The sequence below is a fragment of the Somniosus microcephalus genome, chromosome 1, assembly GCF_052327205.1.
Source record: "Somniosus microcephalus isolate GS21.2 chromosome 1, FLI_Smic_1.0, whole genome shotgun sequence".
Taxonomy (NCBI): Eukaryota; Metazoa; Chordata; class Chondrichthyes; order Squaliformes; family Somniosidae; genus Somniosus; species Somniosus microcephalus.
This window is the reverse complement of record NC_140987.1, coordinates 264,674,854-264,693,522: the sequence shown is the minus strand read 5'-3', so window position 1 is coordinate 264,693,522 and position 18,669 is coordinate 264,674,854. Positions and strand designations below refer to the sequence as shown.

General features: G+C 44.4%; 1 protein-coding gene across 7 annotated transcripts in view; it reads right to left on the bottom strand.

Annotated features, from left to right (window-relative positions):
- Positions 1–9,404: 9,404 nt before the first annotated feature.
- Positions 9,405–18,669, bottom strand: part of plppr1 (phospholipid phosphatase related 1) — a 234,237-nt gene continuing 224,972 nt past the window's right edge. For 5 of the 7 annotated variants that reach the window (XR_015079037.1, XM_085993317.1, XM_085993278.1 and 2 more), the window contains one exon: positions 9,405–9,738. Coding sequence is in view for 6 of the 7 variants with exons in the window: in XM_085993300.1 (XP_085849426.1) it covers positions 9,706–9,738 (33 nt within the window). In the remaining variant the exon portion in view is untranslated. Of the gene's footprint in view, positions 9,739–11,831; positions 11,895–18,669 lie in introns of all 7 variants that reach the window. The other 2 variants (XM_085993308.1, XM_085993291.1) reach the window with 2 other exon arrangements.

Sequence of the window (18,669 nt, the reverse complement as noted above, 5' to 3'; positions counted from 1 at the left end):
CATATTACAAGAATTAAAATGATTACAAATGTTTGAAAACTATTTAACAACTTCAACACATTTGATATAGTTTATCTATTTCTTCTAGTAATTCAAACTATCCCATTCTTATATGTAGTTGACAATGTTTTGGACAATGGATGTATTCCCTTTGACCTCCGCTCCTCCTTGTGTTTCTACCAATCTTGTGATGTAACTGGCCACCAGTAGATATGACCCGCCTTCTGATTTTTCACTTCCTCCCTGTTGGGAGTTGCACCCAACCTCTAGTGGCGCAACTAAGATTGGGAATATTATACATGGGGAATCGTATGTACCAACGTACACCAACCCATTGTGCAATTCAGCACAGAAACCTACACCTCCCCATTGTGCAGTTCACAGCATTTCTCTCTTAAATGCAACCGGCATCAATTACCTTGATTTAGCTTTTGTTCCTTTTCACAGGGTTCCACTCTCATCCGAAAGTTTTTTTTTATCCATTCATGGGATGTGGGCGTTGCTGGCGAGGCCAGCATTTATTGCCCATCCCTAACTGCCCTTGAGAAGGTGGTGGTGAGCCGCCTTCTTGAACCGCTGCAGTCCGTGTGGTGAAGGTACTCCCACAGTGCTGTTAGGGAGTTCCAGGATTTTGACTCAGCGACGATGAAGGATCGGCGATATATTTCCAAGTCAGGATGATGTGTGACTTGAAGGGGAATTTGCAGGTGGTGGTGTTCCCATGCGCCTGCTGCCCTTGTCCTTCTAGGTGGTAGAGGTTGCGGGTTTTGGAGGTGCTGTCAAAGAAGCCTTGGTGAGTTGCTGCAGTGCATCTTGAAGATGGGATTCCAGAAGGCTACATTTATTATAATCCTTATCAGAATCACTTAAAATGATCAGTGGTTTATTGTTAATAATGTACTTTGTTTTTCTACACACATGAATATTTAGTCAAGTTTCTAGTAACATTCATAGAATGAAGCTAGTTGTGGTCTGGGAATGCTTATGGGAAAGTTTGATCTCAAACAGCCACGGTTAAAATACGCCAATCAAGATTCACTGGCTTCAGTAAATCCAAACTGTTCTGCGTTAGCAGAACTTTTGTTACCACATCACCCTGACATGTGTTATGGCATCATGATGTGCATCAAAAGTAAACATGGGCCCATTAGAGGCAGAGACAGGAGAAATTATAATGGGCAATAAGGAAATGGCAGAGGGCAGAGACATTAAACAAATACTTTGTATCTGTCTTCATGGTAGAAGATGCAAAAAACATTCTGGAAATAATGGGGAACCAAGAGTCCAGAGAGTACTTCACTGGTTGTAAAGTGCTTTGGAATGTCCTGAGGTTGTGAAAGGTGCTATATAAATGCAAGACTTTCTTCTTATTACTTTCAGTTTGGAGCCTTTTCAATATCGGGCAATTTATCCTAAAACAGGTTGTGAATTCAGTTTGCAACTAAAATTGTAACATTTTATGGCATAGATCATGTTATACAGAGAATATCCTGGAGAATGCACAAACGTTGCTTCAGATAACATGCTCCGAAACTTAGATACCACATTGCTTATGCATTTTTGCAGCGCATCCATAAGAACATAAGAAGTTGGAGCAGGAGTAGGCCATACGGCCCCTCGGGCCTGCTCCGCCATTCAATAGGATCATGGCTGATCCGAATCTAGACTCACGTCCACTTCCCTGCCCTCTCCCCGTAACCCCTAATTCCCTTATCTGCTAGGAAACTGTCTATCTCCATTTTAAATTTATTTAATGTTGCAGCTTCCACAGCTCTCTGGGGTAGCAAATTCCATAGATTTACTACCCTCTGAGTGAAGAAGTTTCTCCTCATCTCAGTTTTGAAAGGGCAGCCCCTTATTCTAAGATTATGCCCCCTAGTTCTAGTCTCACCCATCAGTGGAAACATCCTCCCCGCATCCACCCGATCAAGCCCCCTCACAATCTTATATGTTTCGATAAGATCGCCTCTCATTCTTCTGAACTCCAATGAGTAGAGTCCCAACCTACTCAACCTTTCCTCATACGTCAACCCCCTCATCTCCGGGATCAACCGAGTGAACCTTCTCTGAACCGCCTCGAGAGCAAGTATATCTTTTCTTAAATATGGAAACCAAAACTGCACGCAGTATTCCAGGTGTGGCCTCACCAATACCCTGTATAACTGAAGCAAGACTTCCCTGTTTTTATACTCCATCCCCCTTGCAATAAAAGCCAAGATTCCATTGGCCTTCTTGATCACCTGCTGCGCCTGCATACTAGCTTTTTGTGTTTCATGCACCAGGACCCCCAGATCCCTTTTTACTGTAGCACTTTGCAGTTTCTCTCCATTTAGATAATAACTTGCTCTTTGATTTTTTCTGCCAAAGTGCATAACCTCACACTTTCCAACATTATATTGCATCTGCCAAATCTCTGCCCACTCACTTAGCCTGTCTATGTCCTTTTGCAGGTTTTTTATGTCCTCCTCACTCACTGCTTTCCCTCCCATCTTTGTATCGTTGGCAAACTTGGATATGTTGCACTCGGTCCCTTCCTCCAAATCGTTAATATAGATTGTAAAGAGTTGGGGTCCCAGCACTGACCCCTGCGGAACACCACTAGTTACTGTTTACCAGCCCGAGAATGAACCATTTATCCCAACTCTTTGTTTTCTGTTAGATAGCCAATCTTCCACCCATGCCAGTATATTACCCCCAATCCTGTGATTTTTTTTATCTTGATCAGTAATCTTTTGTGTGGAACCTTGTCAAATGCCTTTTGGAAGTCCAAATACACTACATCCACTGGTTCCCCTTTATCCACCCTGTATGTTACGTCCTCAAAGAATTCGAGCAAATTTGTCAAACATGACTTCCCCTTCATAAAACCATGCTGACTCTGTCCTATTAAATTATGTTTATCCAAATGCTCTGTTACTGTTTCCTTAATAATGGACTCCAACATTTTGCCAACCACAGATGTTAGGCTAACTGGTTTATAGTTTCCTGCCTTTTGTCTACTTCCCTTCTTAAATAAGGGTGTTACATTAGCAGTTTTCCAATCTGCCGGGACCTTTCCTGAGTCCAGGGAGTTTTGGAAAATAATCACCAATGCATCCACAATCCCTACCACCACTTCTCTCAAGACCCTAGGATGTAGGCCATCAGGTCCAGGGGATTTATCCGCCTTAAGTCCCATTATTTTACCGAGTACCATCTCCTTAGTGATTTTAATCATGTTTAGCTCCTCCCCCCCCCCCCCATTGCCCCCTGTTTGTCCAGTGTTGGGATATTTTTAGTGTCCTCTACTGTAAAGACTGATACAAAATATTTGTTCAGCGTCTTTGCCATCTCCATGTTCCCCACCACTAGTTTCCCAGTCCCATCCTCTAAGGGACCAACATTCACTTTAGCTACCCTTTTTCTTTTTATATAGCTGTAGAAACTCTTGCTGTCTGTTTTTATATTTTTTGCTAGTTTACTTTCATAATCTATCTTCCCTTTCTTAATTAATCTTTTAGTTATTGTTTGCTGGCTTTTAAATGCTTCCCAATCTTCTATCCTCCCACTAGATTTGGCTACTTTATATGTCCTTGTTTTCAGTCGGATACTATCCTTTATTACTTTACTAAGCCACGGATGGCTGTCTTTTCTTTTATTCCCCTTTTTCCTCAGTGGAATATATTTATCTTGAAAGATGTGAAATATCTCCTTGAATGTAGACCACTGCTCTTGTACTGTCTTACACTTTAATCTGTTTTCCCAGTCCACTTTAGTCAATTCTACTCTCATACCTTCATAGTCTCCTTTATTTAAGCTCAGTACGCTGGTTTGAGATCCAACTCTCTCACCCTCAAACTGAATTTGGAATTCAACCATATTATGGTCACTCATTCCAAGGGGATCCTTTACTAGGGCATTTTTTATTAATCCTGTCTCATTACACAGGACCAGATCTAAGATTGCCTGCCCCCTGGTTGGTTCAGTTACATACTGCTCAAGGAACCCATCTCTAATACACTCTATGAACTCTTCCTCAAGGCTGCCATGCCCAATTTGATTAGTCCAGTCAATATGAAAGTTAAAATCCCCCATGATTATAGCTGTTACCTTATTGCAAGCCCCAACTATTTCCTGATTTATGCACTGACCAACAGAGTTGCAACTGTTAGGAGGCCTATAGACTACGCCCACTAGTGACTTTTTCCCCTTATTATTCCTTATCTCCACCCAAACTGTTTCACTATCCTGATCCTTTGACCCAATATCATTTCTGACTATTGCAGTGATTCCATCCTTCATTAACATAGCAACCCCACCTCCCTTTCCTTCCTGTCTGTCCTTCCTAATTGTCAAATACCCTTGTATGTTTAGTTCCCAGTCATGATCATCTTGCAGCCATGTTTCCGTAATGGCCACCAGATCATACCCATGTCTAGTTATTTGTACCGTCAACTTGTCTATTTTGTTACGAATGCTGCGTGCATTCAGATAAAGAACTTTCAAATATGTTTTCTGACAATTTATTCCTGCTTTTACCCCCTTTACTACTTTACCATTATACATTCTGTCCCCTCCTGACACGCTTTGCTTTTTAATTCCCCCACTGCTACCTTGCTCTATTGCCTTCTCCGCTGTGATTTTTATTTTTCGCTCTCTTAAAACCTCCCCCCCACTAATTAGTTTAAAGCCCTCTCTACAGCCCTAGTTATTCAATTCGCCAGGACTCTAGTCCCAGCACTGGCCAAGTGAAGTCCATCCCAACGGAACAGCTCTCTCCTGTCCCAGTACTGATGCCAGTGTCCCAAGAAGCAAAACCCATTTCTCCCACACCAGTCTTTGAGCCACGCATTTAACTCTCTAATTTTATTTACCCTAGCCAAATTTGCATGTGGCTCAGGTAGTAATCCAGATATTATTACCCTTGTGGTTCTGCTGTTTAATTTGGCCCCTAGCTGCTCAAACTCCCTCAGCAGAACCTCTTTCCTTGTCCTATGTCGTTGGTACCAACATGGACCACAGCAACTGGATCCTCCCCCTCCCACTCCAAGATTCTCTCCAGCCCAGAGGAGATGTCCTTAACCCTGGCACCGGGCAGGCAACACAGCCTTCGGGACTCTCGCTCTCGGCTGCAAAGAACCCTATCTATCCCCCTAACAATACTATCCCCTACCACTACAACATTTCTTTTAACTCCCCCTGCTTGAATGGCCCCCCACTCCACGGTGCTGTGGCCGGGTTGCTCATCCTCCCCGCAGTCCCCGTTCCCATCCTCACAGGGAGTAAGAGCCTCAAACCTGTTGGACAAGAGCAAGGGCTGCGGCTCCTCGAACACTACCTCCTGGATCCCCATACCTGCCTCACTTCTAGTCACACCATCCTGACCCTGGCCACGGACTACATCTGAATTAATTAATCTAATTGGTGTGACTACTTCCTGGAATACAGAGTCCAGGTAACTCTCCCCCTCCCTGATGTGTCTCAGTGTTTGAAGCTCGGACTCCAGCTCATCAACACGGAGCCGGAACTCCTCGAGCAGCCAACACTTACTGCAAATGTGATCACCGTGATCATCAATGGTGTCCACCAGCTCCCACATATTGCAGCAGCGCAACATCACCTGCTCTCCCATTCTATGTAATTAATTAAATTTATTAATATATTTTTTTTAATACCCACTGCCCCGATTCTAGATGGTGAATATCGCACCTTAGAAACTATAAACCAGAGTTTAAGCTTAAAAAGAGACAAATACTCACCAACTAATCACTTACCTGCTTTCTGGTGACGTCACACTTCGATTTCTTTTTACCTCTCTCCTTCCCTCTGTGTTCCGAGTTCGGAGCCTGGTCTCTGGAGCCTTTTGTAGCCCCGCTCTGCCACTGAAACACCCGCCGATGCTCTGAGGCCTTACCTGGGTCTCGGGAGCCTTTTGTAGCCCCGCTGCCACTGAAACACCCGCCGACGCTCTGAGGCCTTACTTGGGTCGCGGGAGCGTTTTGTAGCCCTGCTCTGCCGCTGAAACACATTTTAGTTTCATCCTCACTCTGTTCATTTTAGAGGTCAGAGCCATTCACCATTTTTCATTATACGAGGAATAGCAAATTCCCCACAGAATTTTACAAATAGAATCTCATGAATGTTATACTCTGTATCACTGATAATTCCCATGCCATCCCATTAAAGTGTAGGGATGAGGGAGTTGTTTTGATACTTTGCCCTTTGCCCAGATCTCCCATTATTATGTCCCATCCTCCCCTCCCCCCCAAAGCACTATTTCCTGAACACACGTCGATGCAGTTACCTGTTTGCCGGCCTCTGCCAGTGTTACTCTGTAACTGAGCAACCAGTGACCCAGGAAAACAATCCCTTCCTTCCTGGGGAGAAGTGGCTGACCCTCTGATCAGAAACTTATGGGGTAAGTTTAACTTAAGCCACACGTTTTACACGTCACGCGATTTTACTCTCCACAGACTTCAGTTTTCCACTGGATGGGTCAAATTAAAATGACCCCTGTACTGGTTGGGGAGTCGTGAGTGTGAATCCAGGGCTAATCACTTCATGATTCCAGAAAAAATGGATATATTAATGAATGAAAGTTCTTTTCTCTCCTCCCCCACCCCCTCCATTTTTATTCATTCTGTTCAATAGCCAGGTACAGCCAAAAGGGTGGGTTAATGGCTTTATTCTTCCCCACTGCCAATGCCCCCCTGGAGATGCGAAATAACAACAGAAAATGCTGGAAAAACTCAGCAAGTCAGGCAACATCCGTGGAGAGAAATTTGAGTTGACGTTTCGGGTTTGACCCTTCTTCAAAACTGGAGAGAAAAGGAACTAGATCGAAGGCAGGGCTGCGATCGGACAAAAGAATAAAAGAACCAAAAGAAGTAAAAGAGATTAGAAGCTAGACGAGATGGTAATAGGCTGTGATTAGGTGTAAAGTGTACTGGCAGGGCAAAAGATAGCTGCCAGGTGTGAGAGAGAAACAAAAGGAAAGGGGGGGGGGGGGGAAAGGAAAGGAGTGGAAAAATATAAGTGAAAATGAAATAGGGGCCGAGGTTATGATCTGAAATTGTTGAACTCGATGGCCAGCAGGAGGTGCTGGAGACCTACCTGCAAGTCCATTGTTGAAGTCAATTGGGAGAGATATAAAACGGGCTGCGATTCGCTATCACCCGTTTTACACTATCGCACAAAAGTCAAGGTCTACCCGCTTTGCTTCTCGACTACATTGTCACTGGGAACAGGAAAGATGGTTTAAAAAAGCACACAAAGTTCTGGAACTCAACTTGAATCATTGAAAGTGAGGATTATTCCTGCTAAGTTTATGAGATATTACCTCAATTACATCAATAAATAAACTAATATTCGTGCAAGAACTTACTCCTGTAAACACAATTGGTGAGACTGGTTTCCAATGTTCATCAAAGTGAGGGGTGTTAATATTGGTGGAATATTCCACTTTGGTGTACCAAGTACTCCCAGTTGAGGTAAAGAATAGCCAGCTACACAGTTAGCACAACACTTTGCTTCACTTGTGTAGATTTTCCACTCCCGTCACCACTCACCTCTCTCTGAGTGTAATTCCCAATTTGTGCTGAGTGGTTTAATGCTGTGGATCTGATTCTACACAGGACCTGGACAACCAATAATGAGGACAAAGCAGCCCATTTGATCGACACCCCATCCACCACCTTGAACAACCACTCCCTCCACCACCAGCGTACCGTGGCTGCATTGTGTACCATCTACAAAATGCACGGCAGCAACTCGCCAAGGCTTCTTCAACAGCACCTCCCAAACCCACGACCTCTACCATCTAGAAGGACAAGGGCAGCAGGCACATGGGAACACCAGCACCTCCAAGTTACCCTCCAGGTCACACACCATCCTGACTTGGAAATATATCGGCCATTCCTTCATCATCACTGGGTCAAAATCATGGAACTCCCTCCCTAACAGCATTGTGGGAGTAACTTTAGCACACAGACTGAAGCGGTTCAAGAAAAACATAGAAGATAGGAGCAGGAGTAGGCCATTCGGCCCCTCGAGCCTGCTCTGCCATTTAATAAGATCATGGCTGATCATTCAAATTCAGTACCCTGTCCCTGCCTTCTCCCCATATCCCTTGAGCCCTTTAGCCTTAAGAAATATATCTAACTCCTTCTTGAATATATTTAATGAATTGGTCTCAATTGCCTTCTGTGGTAGAGAATTCCACAGGTTCACCACTCTCTGGGTGAAGAAATTCCTCCTCATCTCTGTCCTAAATGGCTTATCCCTTATCTTTAGACTGTGACCCCTGGTTCTGGACTCCCCTGCCATCGGGAACATCCTTCCTGCATCTGGTCTGTCTAGTCCTGTTAGAATTTTATAAGTTTCAATGAGATCCCCTCTCATTCTTCTAAACTCCAGCGAATATAAGCCCAATCAACCCAATCTCTCCTCATACGTCATTCCTGCCCCCAATCCCATGTGCTTTAACTTTACACGCTAATCTCTTATGCGGGACTTTACGAAAGCTATTACATCTTTTATAATGGACTCTAGCATTTTCCCCACTACCGATGTCAGGCTTACCAGTCTATAATTCCCCGCTTTTTCTCTCTATCACCTTTTTTGAATAGTGGGGTTACATTAGCTACCCTCCAATCCATGGGAACTGTTCCAGAGTCTATAGAATTTTGGAAGATGACCAGCAATGCATCTACTATTTCTAGGGCCACTTCCTTAAATACCCTAGGATGTAGATTATCAGGCCCTGGGGATTTATCGGCCTTCAATCCCGTCAATTTCCCTAACACCATTTCCCTACAAATACTGATTTCATTCAGTTCCTCCCTCTCATTAGACCCTATGTTCCCCGACATCTCTGGGAGGTTATTTGTGTCCTCCTTTGTGAAGACAGAACCAAAGTATGTATTTAATTGGTCTGCCATTTCTTTGTTCCCCATTATAAATTCCCCTGATTCTGACTGCAAGGGACCTACGCTTGACTTCACCAATCTTTTTCTCTTCACATATCTATAGAAGGTGGCGGCTCACCACCACCTTCTCAAGGGAAGTAGTGATGGGCAATAAATGCTGGCCTTGCCAGCGATGCCCACATCCCGTGAATGAATATACAAAAGAAAATCTGCCAATCCAAGGCGAATTTGAATGTGGATCCCAAAGTTTAAGGATAGTGTGCTTGCCCAATCTGCAACCCAGTCCCCTAAGCACATGGAGGGGCTCCTGAAATTCCTTGATGGTTCTCCTGGTCTTCTGTCGAGTTGTTTGGTCGGAAACTGACAGAATTCCTGGAGAAATGAGTGAAAACGGCATTTCCCAGAGAGTTATGATGGGGGACTGGGAGAGCCCCTGTGGAATTTCCGAGCCGGAACGGAGATCGAGAGAGTTCCCTCCTTAATGAAATACGCAAATCATTTCACTGGTAGGGCGTGTCTAAACCAGACCACGCACTTTATTGTACAAATACCACATGACACCACCTGAATTTACATAAGAAATTAGAAAGGTTTACATGGAATGCTTTAATTCTGAAAGAGAAAGATACTGAAACAGGCAAAAAAGTCAAGTTAAGCTACAACACTTGGTCATACAAAATGTACAAAACATCTGATACTAACTAGACATGATCTTGTGTTGCACTTTCTACAGTTTAACACTTATTATAAAAAAAGTACCAATTTGTGTCTTTTTTAGAAGGGAAAAATGGTTTTCTCTTCAAGTTACTTCTGTCATTGAAGCAGAGTGGTTCTGTAAGAGGACAAAAGAAAAGCATTTTATAAACGTCACAACGGAATTTAATTCGGGTCAAAAACTGTGCACACTGCAAATACATTTCTCCGGTAGGGTTTACGGTTATGGGTAAAAAGCTTCCAAATTAATTCCACAATAACTGAGTCAAGTAGAACTTCTACGCATACCACATAATCACAGTACACAACACTGGCTGAGGCACCTCAGCCTTGGACGTGAAATTTGCAGTGTGCACTCGTAAACGAAAATCACTATTACTTGACAGACGCAGACGGCACCAGACATCCTGTGAAGGGGGAAGAGAGTTGTGGGTAAAAATAAGGGATCCACAGAAAACAGTACGACAGACATTTCAAGTGTTAGAACAGAGACTGAGGTAACGTTCGAAGCGCTAGAAAACTGGGCCACCTGCTAACGGGATAGTTATTTTTAATTACTGCAAAAATAGATTCTCGGCGAAATCAAAGTATTTTGCAGTACTGCCGTTAAGTGTGTGTGTGCAATATCAGGAGCTTGGCATCACCCACTCCAGGGATAAAAATTATAGATCTACAAGTTAAATCAAGCTGGGATGACAAGAGCCTCAGGTGAGACCTTAAACAGCTTGGAAAATGTAATCAATTTAGCTAGACTTTACACTAATGTACAGAATGTGATGGTTAATTAGATAGTCAAGGGCTGAGTATTCACCCACTATTTGGCCACTTGGGATTTTCAATCAGAGATGGATTTTTTTTTGGAAACAGATTGAAAAATTTATTTTCATCAAAAAAAATAGCAAACCATGTGGGCCACTGGTACAGGAGGCCATTTGTCCCATCCTGCCTCTGCTAGCTCTTTTGAGTACTAATGTGCAGTGCGGCGGACTGGTGGGCGGTGGAGTCCATCCTCCGCTCCGCTAAGCTTCTGATCTCATCATTAGCAACTGTTGAGAGGCAAGCAGTGCACGTCAGGCACAGGGTGAGGAGGAGGCAGTTCAGAAAGAAAATCAATAGGAGAGTCTTCACAGAGCCACTCCTGTACACCTGCCACAGTGCAGCCAGCAGTGGCATTGGTGGAGCCTAGGATCAATCAATCTATTTTCTCAGCTGCAGATGGTGGATCGGAGAAGCAGGGAGAAGAGGAAGATAAATGCCTTCATAGAAAGACAAGACTTTCGTAATAAGGTTTTACGGCTCTTGAAGGGTGAAATTGGTATTTAACGGTAGCGCAAAATGAGCACTAGCGAATCGTCAGCTGGTTTCACACTCCGCCCCATTTTCTTTTTTCATTGATTTCAGTAGAAAAGAAAATGGAGATCAGTTTCACCCTCGTGGTTTGAAAAGGATTCACCAATGAGGAGAAGCAAGTCTCAAACTAAAAACTAAGGTGAGGTTGTCAGTGATGCAGTATGGTGGTGACTTTCTGAGTACATACTCGTGGCGGCAACCTCATCTGCTGCCAACGAAGATTGGAAATTTGTGGGGATCACGCCTCCGATTTTCTACTGTGTGCTGGTGGTGGGCAAGGCCTCTGCTGCCAGCACACACTCTGAAGATCACCCCCATATCAAAAAACGTGGGGAGGGGTGGCTGTGGTGGTGGGGGCGGCAAGGGGTGGGGACGGGGAGTGAAGATCATTTTAAAAGCTAACCAATTCTCAAAGATCATCCCTCGACATAACACCCAGTACAGTCTGTGCCAAATATGTCACCAGACATGGAACAGGAAATGACTGGGGACATACTACAGCTGAGCAGGTCCTGGTGATGCAAGCAATAGATATATATATAACTCAGTCAATGTAGACTCATCAGCGCCTCATGATGTTGTTGCAGCAAGAGTCGTTCTGAAGGATATATATAAACTTCCATTTTGTTTTTCAGTGATTGCTCATATATTGGGTGGATACAAGCAGGAAGACAAAAAAAAACTACTCAAATACTAAACTCCCACAGTTCAGGAAAGGATGTTTTTTTCAATGAGAATTTGCCATGGATTTTCGATTGATAACCCACCCTGCCACATGCTCCCAGGGACTGACATAACGTACAGGAGGGCAGGGAAAATGCATCTTGCCCTGGGCAAGATGGCATTCGCATGCACACTCACGCTCCCCCTGTTTTCATTGGGAGAAGAAAGTACCCATGCGAATCACCTCTGCGACCTAATCACCTGAAACAGAAAGAAGTTCCTGCCTCAAACGTACGAAAGTTAAAAAATAACTTAATACAAACAAAAAGGTCATTAATCACTTACCTGTTTTAATCCTTCTGCCCGTGCATTCTTCCTCAGATTATAATCATGAGTGTGTGTGCGTATCAAGGTGAGGGGCGCGGAATATTTTTCAGGTACCTAGTGTCAACATCAAGCGCTTCCTGATAAGGTATAAGATGGCTTGATGCAGACTGAAGCTCCCTCTCCTCTGTGCAACAACGTGCCTTCATCCCTAACTCTGAGGAAGCACCTCCCACTGCACCAATTTGCAAGTAGTTTTGTGCTACAGGTTTGCACCCTCTGGGACCTGGATTGAGATTCCCCGAGAACATCTCAATTATAACTCTGACAGAAAGAGGACACTTGCACCCTATTAGCTTGGGTTGGATTTAAACGCAGGACACACGGGTGAACTGATGGTCGTTTATCCAGTCAGGCCAGCCCCGGACCCTCACTTAACTGTGTTTTCTAAAACAGCTGCGCTTTTATTTAATTCCAAAGGATGTTGTAACTTATAACCTCACTAACCAAAAAAAGAGTTTTGATGCCTTACATAGAATTTACAGCAGAAAAACAGGCCATTCGGCCCAACTGGTCTGTGCTGGTGTTTATGCTCCACACGAGCCTCCTCCATCCTACTTCATCTCACCCTATCAGCATATCATCTGCCTTGGGCAGATAGAGGAGTTTCTAATTCTGTGTGGACTTTAGCAAGGTTTAGCTGTGTATTTTACTGTACTGCACATATCCAGCAGCACTATTGGGCGCGGGGGTGGGGCGGGGGAAGACTTATTCTGTGGGGATGAGGGATCTTAGCTACAAGGACAGGTTGGAGAAGCTGGATTTGTTTTCATTAGAGCAAAGGAGGTTGAGGGGTGATTTGACAGAGGTGTACAAGATTATGATGGGTTTGGATAGGCTAGATGGGGAAAGGCTGTTCCCACTAGTTGATGGTACAAGGACTAGGGGACACAGATTTAAGGTTTTGGGCAAGAAATACAGGGGGGATGTGAGGGAAAACTTTTTTACGCAGCGAGTGGTGAGGACCTGGAACTCGTTGCCGACGGAAGTGGTGGAAGCGGAGACACTCAATGTTTTCAAGGGGAGACTGGATAGGCACTTGAGGGAAATAAATTTGCAGGGCTACGGGGATAGAGCGGGGGAATGGGACTGACTTGATTGCCCTACAGAGAGCCGGCACGGACTCAATGAGCTGAATGGCCTCCTTCTGTGCCGTTATGACTCTATGACTCTTATGTGTGACAAAATCGTAAGCTTCTTTTTTAAAAAACAGGTGTACAATTCCATTGCACAAAATGCACAGTGGAAACCTTTCCCCTATATCTTTCACCAATATCCAGTAATAAAAAAGTCAACAATTCATGGTAGCCAAATAGACCTCTTAAATTCACCAATATTGCAGCAAACTGTTGGTGAGGAAATTTGCATTGCAGCAACTTTGCTCAATATCCATACCTCAAAGTCTCTAAATTCACCAAACTTGTGCTGAACCAGACCATTATTGGGCATGCAAGTGTTAGGCTTTCAAACCATGCCATGCACTTACGTAGCTGACCTCTTCAACTTTGCTGACACCACTGAGTGAGTATAGAAATAGAAGGATAGCGCAGATGAATGCGTGGCTGGAGAGATGGTGCAGGAGGGAGGGCTTCAGATTCCTGGGGCATTGGGGCCGGTTCTAGGGAAGGTGGGACCTGTACAGGCCAGATGGGTTGCACTTCAACAGAGCCGGAACCAATGGCCCGGAAATTCGGCTCTCCACGGATGAGTACTCACCCGTAGGCCGAATGGAAGTGCGGGTTTCCTGCATGCACTGCGCATGCGCGGGAAACCGGCACTTCTGATCCTCTGAACGAAGGGGTTCAGAGGTCGAACGCGCGCGCAGGGGAGACTGCGCGTGCGCTTTGAACTTAGTTTTTTTTTGCAGGTTTTCACGCGAGGTTAAGCCTGTAGGATTTACACATTTAAAAAGCAGGCGTAAGGCCTGCTTTTTACAAGGTAAGTGGTCAATTGATTAAAATTAAAACATTTTTTCCACAGGTTTATTATTTTTAAATACTTTAAAGCAAGGTAAGTTTATTTTTAGCCCCGTTTTTTTATAAAATTATTTTTTCAAAAATTTAAATTATTGTTTAAAATAGTTATTTAATGTAATTTGTAGTTTATTGAAAAAGTGTGATGTTTTTTAAAATTTATTTGAAGGTTTAACGCTATTTTGAGGCCCGTAGTATTAATAAGTTTAGACAGGTCTTCCTGTCAATCTTATGAATGGGCTTTTCCCTCCTCCGATTGGCTGCCCATGGCTCACGTGATCCCAGCCGACGCATCGCACTAACTACGCCCCTGAGCCACGCAAGCACAGCGCGCCGGCAGCTGGGCCAGGCCCCAGAGCGGAATTCCACGGGGCCCTACAGCTCAACTGCCGGCGCGCAAGGTAAGTGCAGGTCGGGGACTTACACCCGCGGGAAGCCCCCGACCCGAATTTCTGGGCCAATGGCCCAGAAATTCGTGTCGGGGGCTTCCCGCGGGTGCAAGCCCCCGACCTACACTTACCTAGCGCGCCGACAGTTGAGGCCTGGGCCTGCGTGGATTTCCTGTCTGTGGCCCGGTCCAGCTCCCGGCGCGCTGCGCTTGCGTGATCCAGCGGCGTACTTAGTGCGATGCGTTGGCTGGGATCACGTGAGCCATGGGCAACCAATCGGAGGAGGGAAAAGTCCATTCATGAGTTTGACATAAGACCTGTCAAACTCATGAAAACTCCGGGTGCCCAAAACAGTAAATAACCTTAAAATACATTTAAAAAAAACATCACACTATTTAAATCAACTATAAATAACATTAAATAACCATTTTAAACAATAATTTAAATTTTTGAAAAAAATAATTTTATAAAAAATCGGAGCTAAAAATACACTTACCTTACTGTAAAGTATTTAAAAATAATAAACCTATGGAAAAAATATTCTAATTTTAATTAATTGACCACTTACCTGTTAAAATGAAGTCCTTACGTCTGTTTTTTTAATGTGTAAAAAGTGGAGGCCTTCACGCACGGGCAAACCTGTCAAAAAACCGGAAGTTCAACGCTCACGCGCTGCCTCATACCTCGCACGTGTTTCACCTCTTAACCCCTGCTTTCAGGGGACCGGAAGTGCCGTTTTCCCGCGCATGCGCTGTGCATGCAAGAAACCGGCATTTCCATCGGGTCCACGCGTGAGTACCCCGTGCGTACTCACGCGTTGGGACCCGAATTACTGGGCCAATATCTTCGCTGGGAGGTTTGCTAGTGCAGTTGTGGAGGGTTTAAACTAAGTTGGTAGGGGGATGGGCACCAGGATGTAGCATTAGAAAGGAGAAACAAAGAGCATAAAGGATTGGAAGAGAGGGATAACACTAAAGCAAGAAATTACATAGGATTTCCGGCATAGAAACAGGCCATTTGGCCCAACCAGTCCATGCCGGCATTTATGCTCCACTCGAGCCTCCTCCCGTTTTTCCTCATCTAAATCTATCAGCGTAACCTTCTATTCCCTTCTCCCATAGAAACATAGAAGATAGGAGCAGGAGTAGGCCATTCGGCCTCTCGAGCCTGCTCTGCCATTCAATGCGATCATGGCTGATCATCCAAATTCAGTACCCGGTCCCTGCTTTCTCCCAATACCCCTTGATCCCTTTAGCCTTAAGAAATATATCCAACTCCTTCTTGAATATATTTAATGAACTGGCCTCCACCGCCTTCTATGGTAGAGAGTTCCACAGGTTCACCACTCTCTGGGTGAAGAAATTCCTCCTCATTTCTGTCCTAAATGGCTTACCCTTTATCCTTAGACTGTGTCCCCTGGTTCTGGACTCCCCAACCATCGGGAACATCCTTCCTGCATCTAGTCTGTCCAGTCCTGTCAGAATTTTATAAGTTTCAATGAGAAAAGTATTTTTAGGTTTTACATTCAACTCCGTTGCCTGAGCATCTACCAGGAGTGGGGTGCTTGTCCAGCATATGCTTGTCCAGCCTCCCCTTAAATGCATCTATACTATTCGCTTCAACCACTCCTTGTGGTAGCGAGTTCCACTAATAGTAAGGAATTAGGTGGGGTCAGACTAAGAGAGAACACAGGATGGTTTAAGATAGGTTTATAGTGTGTGTATGTGAACACACGAAGCATAGTATACAAGGTTGGTGAGCTGCAGGCACAAATAGCCACATGGGAATATGATGTTGTGGTAATAACGGAGACCTGGCTCAAAAAAGGGCAGGATTGGGTATTAAATATTCCTGGATATAAGGTGTTCAGGAAAGATAGGGAAGGAAAGAAAGGAGGTGGTGTGGCAATATTGGTTAAGGAGAATGTCACAGTGCTGGAGAGAGAGGATGTCCGGGAGGGGTCAAGGATAGAATCTATATGGCTAGAGTTAAGAAATAACAGAGGTGCCATTACACTACTAGGTATATTCTATAGGCCACCAACTAGTGGGAAAAATATGGAGGAACAAATTTGCAGAGAAATTACAGAGAGATGCAAGAACTATAGAGTAGTGATAATGGGGGACTTCAACTATCTTAATACAGACTGGGATAATAATAGCGTAAAGGGCAGAGAGGGGGAAGAATTTCTGAAGTGTGTTCAGGAGAACTTTCTTGATCAGTAAGTTTCTGGCCCAATGAGGAAGGAGACATTGCTGGATCTGGTTTTGGGGAATGAGGTAGGTCAAGTGGAGCAAGTGTCAGTGGGTGAACATTTAGGGAACAGTGATCAGGTTTAGATTAGCTATGGAAAAGGACAGGGAACAATCTAGAGTAAAAATACTTAATTGGAGTGGGACAAGAACGGATCAGCCCGGGTAAATTGGAATCAAAGATTGGCAGGCAAAACTATAGTGGAACAATGGGCTGCCTGTAAAGAGGAAATAGTTTGGGTACAGTCAAGATACATTCCCACTAGGGGGAAAGGTAGGGCAACTAAAATCAGAGCTCCCTGGATGATGAAAGAGATAGAGAGTAAGATGAAGCAGAAAAAGAGTGCGTATGACAGATGTCAGATCAAGAATACATCTGAGAATCAGGCTAATATAGAAAGTTCAGAGGGAAAGTGAAAAAGGAAATAAGAGGGGCAAAGAGAGGGTATGAGAATAGAATGGCAGCCAACATAAAAGATAATTCAAAAGTCATCTATAGGCATATAAATAGTAAACGGGTAGTAAGAGGAGGGGTGGGGCCGATTAGGGACCAAAAAGGAGACCTACGCATGGAGGCAGAGGACATGGCTGAGGTACTAAATGAGTACTTTGCATCTGTCTTTACCAAGGAAGAAGATGCTGCCATACACATAGTGAAGGAGGAGGTAGTGGAGATACTTGATAGGATAAAAATTGATAAAGACGAGGTACTAGAAAGGCTGGCTGTACTTAAAATAGGTAAGTCAACAGGACCGAATGGGATGCATCCTAGGATGCTGAGGGAAGTGAAGGAAGAAATCGCGGAGGTATTGGCCATAATCTTCCAATCCTCCTTAGATTCGGGGGGTGGTGCCAGAGGACTGGAGAATTGCAAATGTTACACCCTTGTTCAAAAAAGGATGCAAGGATAAACCCAACAACTATAGGCCGGTCAGTTTAACCTCGGTAGTGGGGAAGCTTTTAAAAACAATAATCAGGGACAACATTAACAGTCACTTGGACAAGTGGATTAATTAAGGAAAGCCAGCACAGATTTGTTAAAGGCAAATCGTGTTTAACCAACTTGATCGAGTTTTTTGATGAGGTAACATGAGGTTAATGAGGACAATGCAGTTGACGTAGTGTACATAGATTTCCAAAAGGCGTTTGACAAAGTGCCACATAATAGGCTTGCCAGCAAAGTTGAAGCCCATGGAATAAAAGGGACAGAGGCAGCATGGATACGAAATTGGCTTAGTGACAGGAAACAGAGAGTAGTGGTGAACGGTTGCTTCTCGGACTGGAGGAAGGTATACAGTGGTGTTCCCCAGGGGTCGGTACTAGGACCACTGCCTTTCTTGATATAAGAACATAAGAAATAGGAGCAGGAGTAGGCCAATCAGCCCCTCGAGCCTGCTCTGCCATTCAATAAGATCATGGCTGATCCGATCCTAACCTCAAATCTACTTTCACCCTCCATCCCACCCGAACCCATGTGATCTCCCGGGAGAGGCGAAAAACCAGATTAAAAATCCAATGGCCAATTTGGGAGAAAAAATCTGGGAAATTCCTCTCCGACCCATCTAGGCGATCGAAACTCGTCCAGGAGATCACTCTGTCCCTGTATTTCCTGCAGTACTTACCTTCTGTAAGAGGTGATCTCCACCCCAGCCAGGAACAGGCCCAATTTACTCTTGAAGGACTCCTAGCTGGCAGCCTGTTCCCGAGGTCTCCACTAATCCCTGTGAATAGAACCATCTCCTGAAATCTAACACAGAATTAGAACACAAGAAGTAGGAGCAGGACCAGGCTACACAGCCCCTGGGCCCGCTCCGCCACCCACAGGGCCATGACCGATCCGAACCTAGCCTCATGTCCAATTTCCTACCCGCTCCCTGTAACCCCTAATTCCCCTTACTTCTAGGAAACTGTCTATTTCTGTTTTAAATTTATTTAATGATGTAGCTTCCACAGCTCTCTGGGGTAGCAAATAGCACAGACCTACCACTCTCTGAGTGAAGAAGTTTTTCCTCATCTCAGTTTTGAAAGAGCAGCCCCT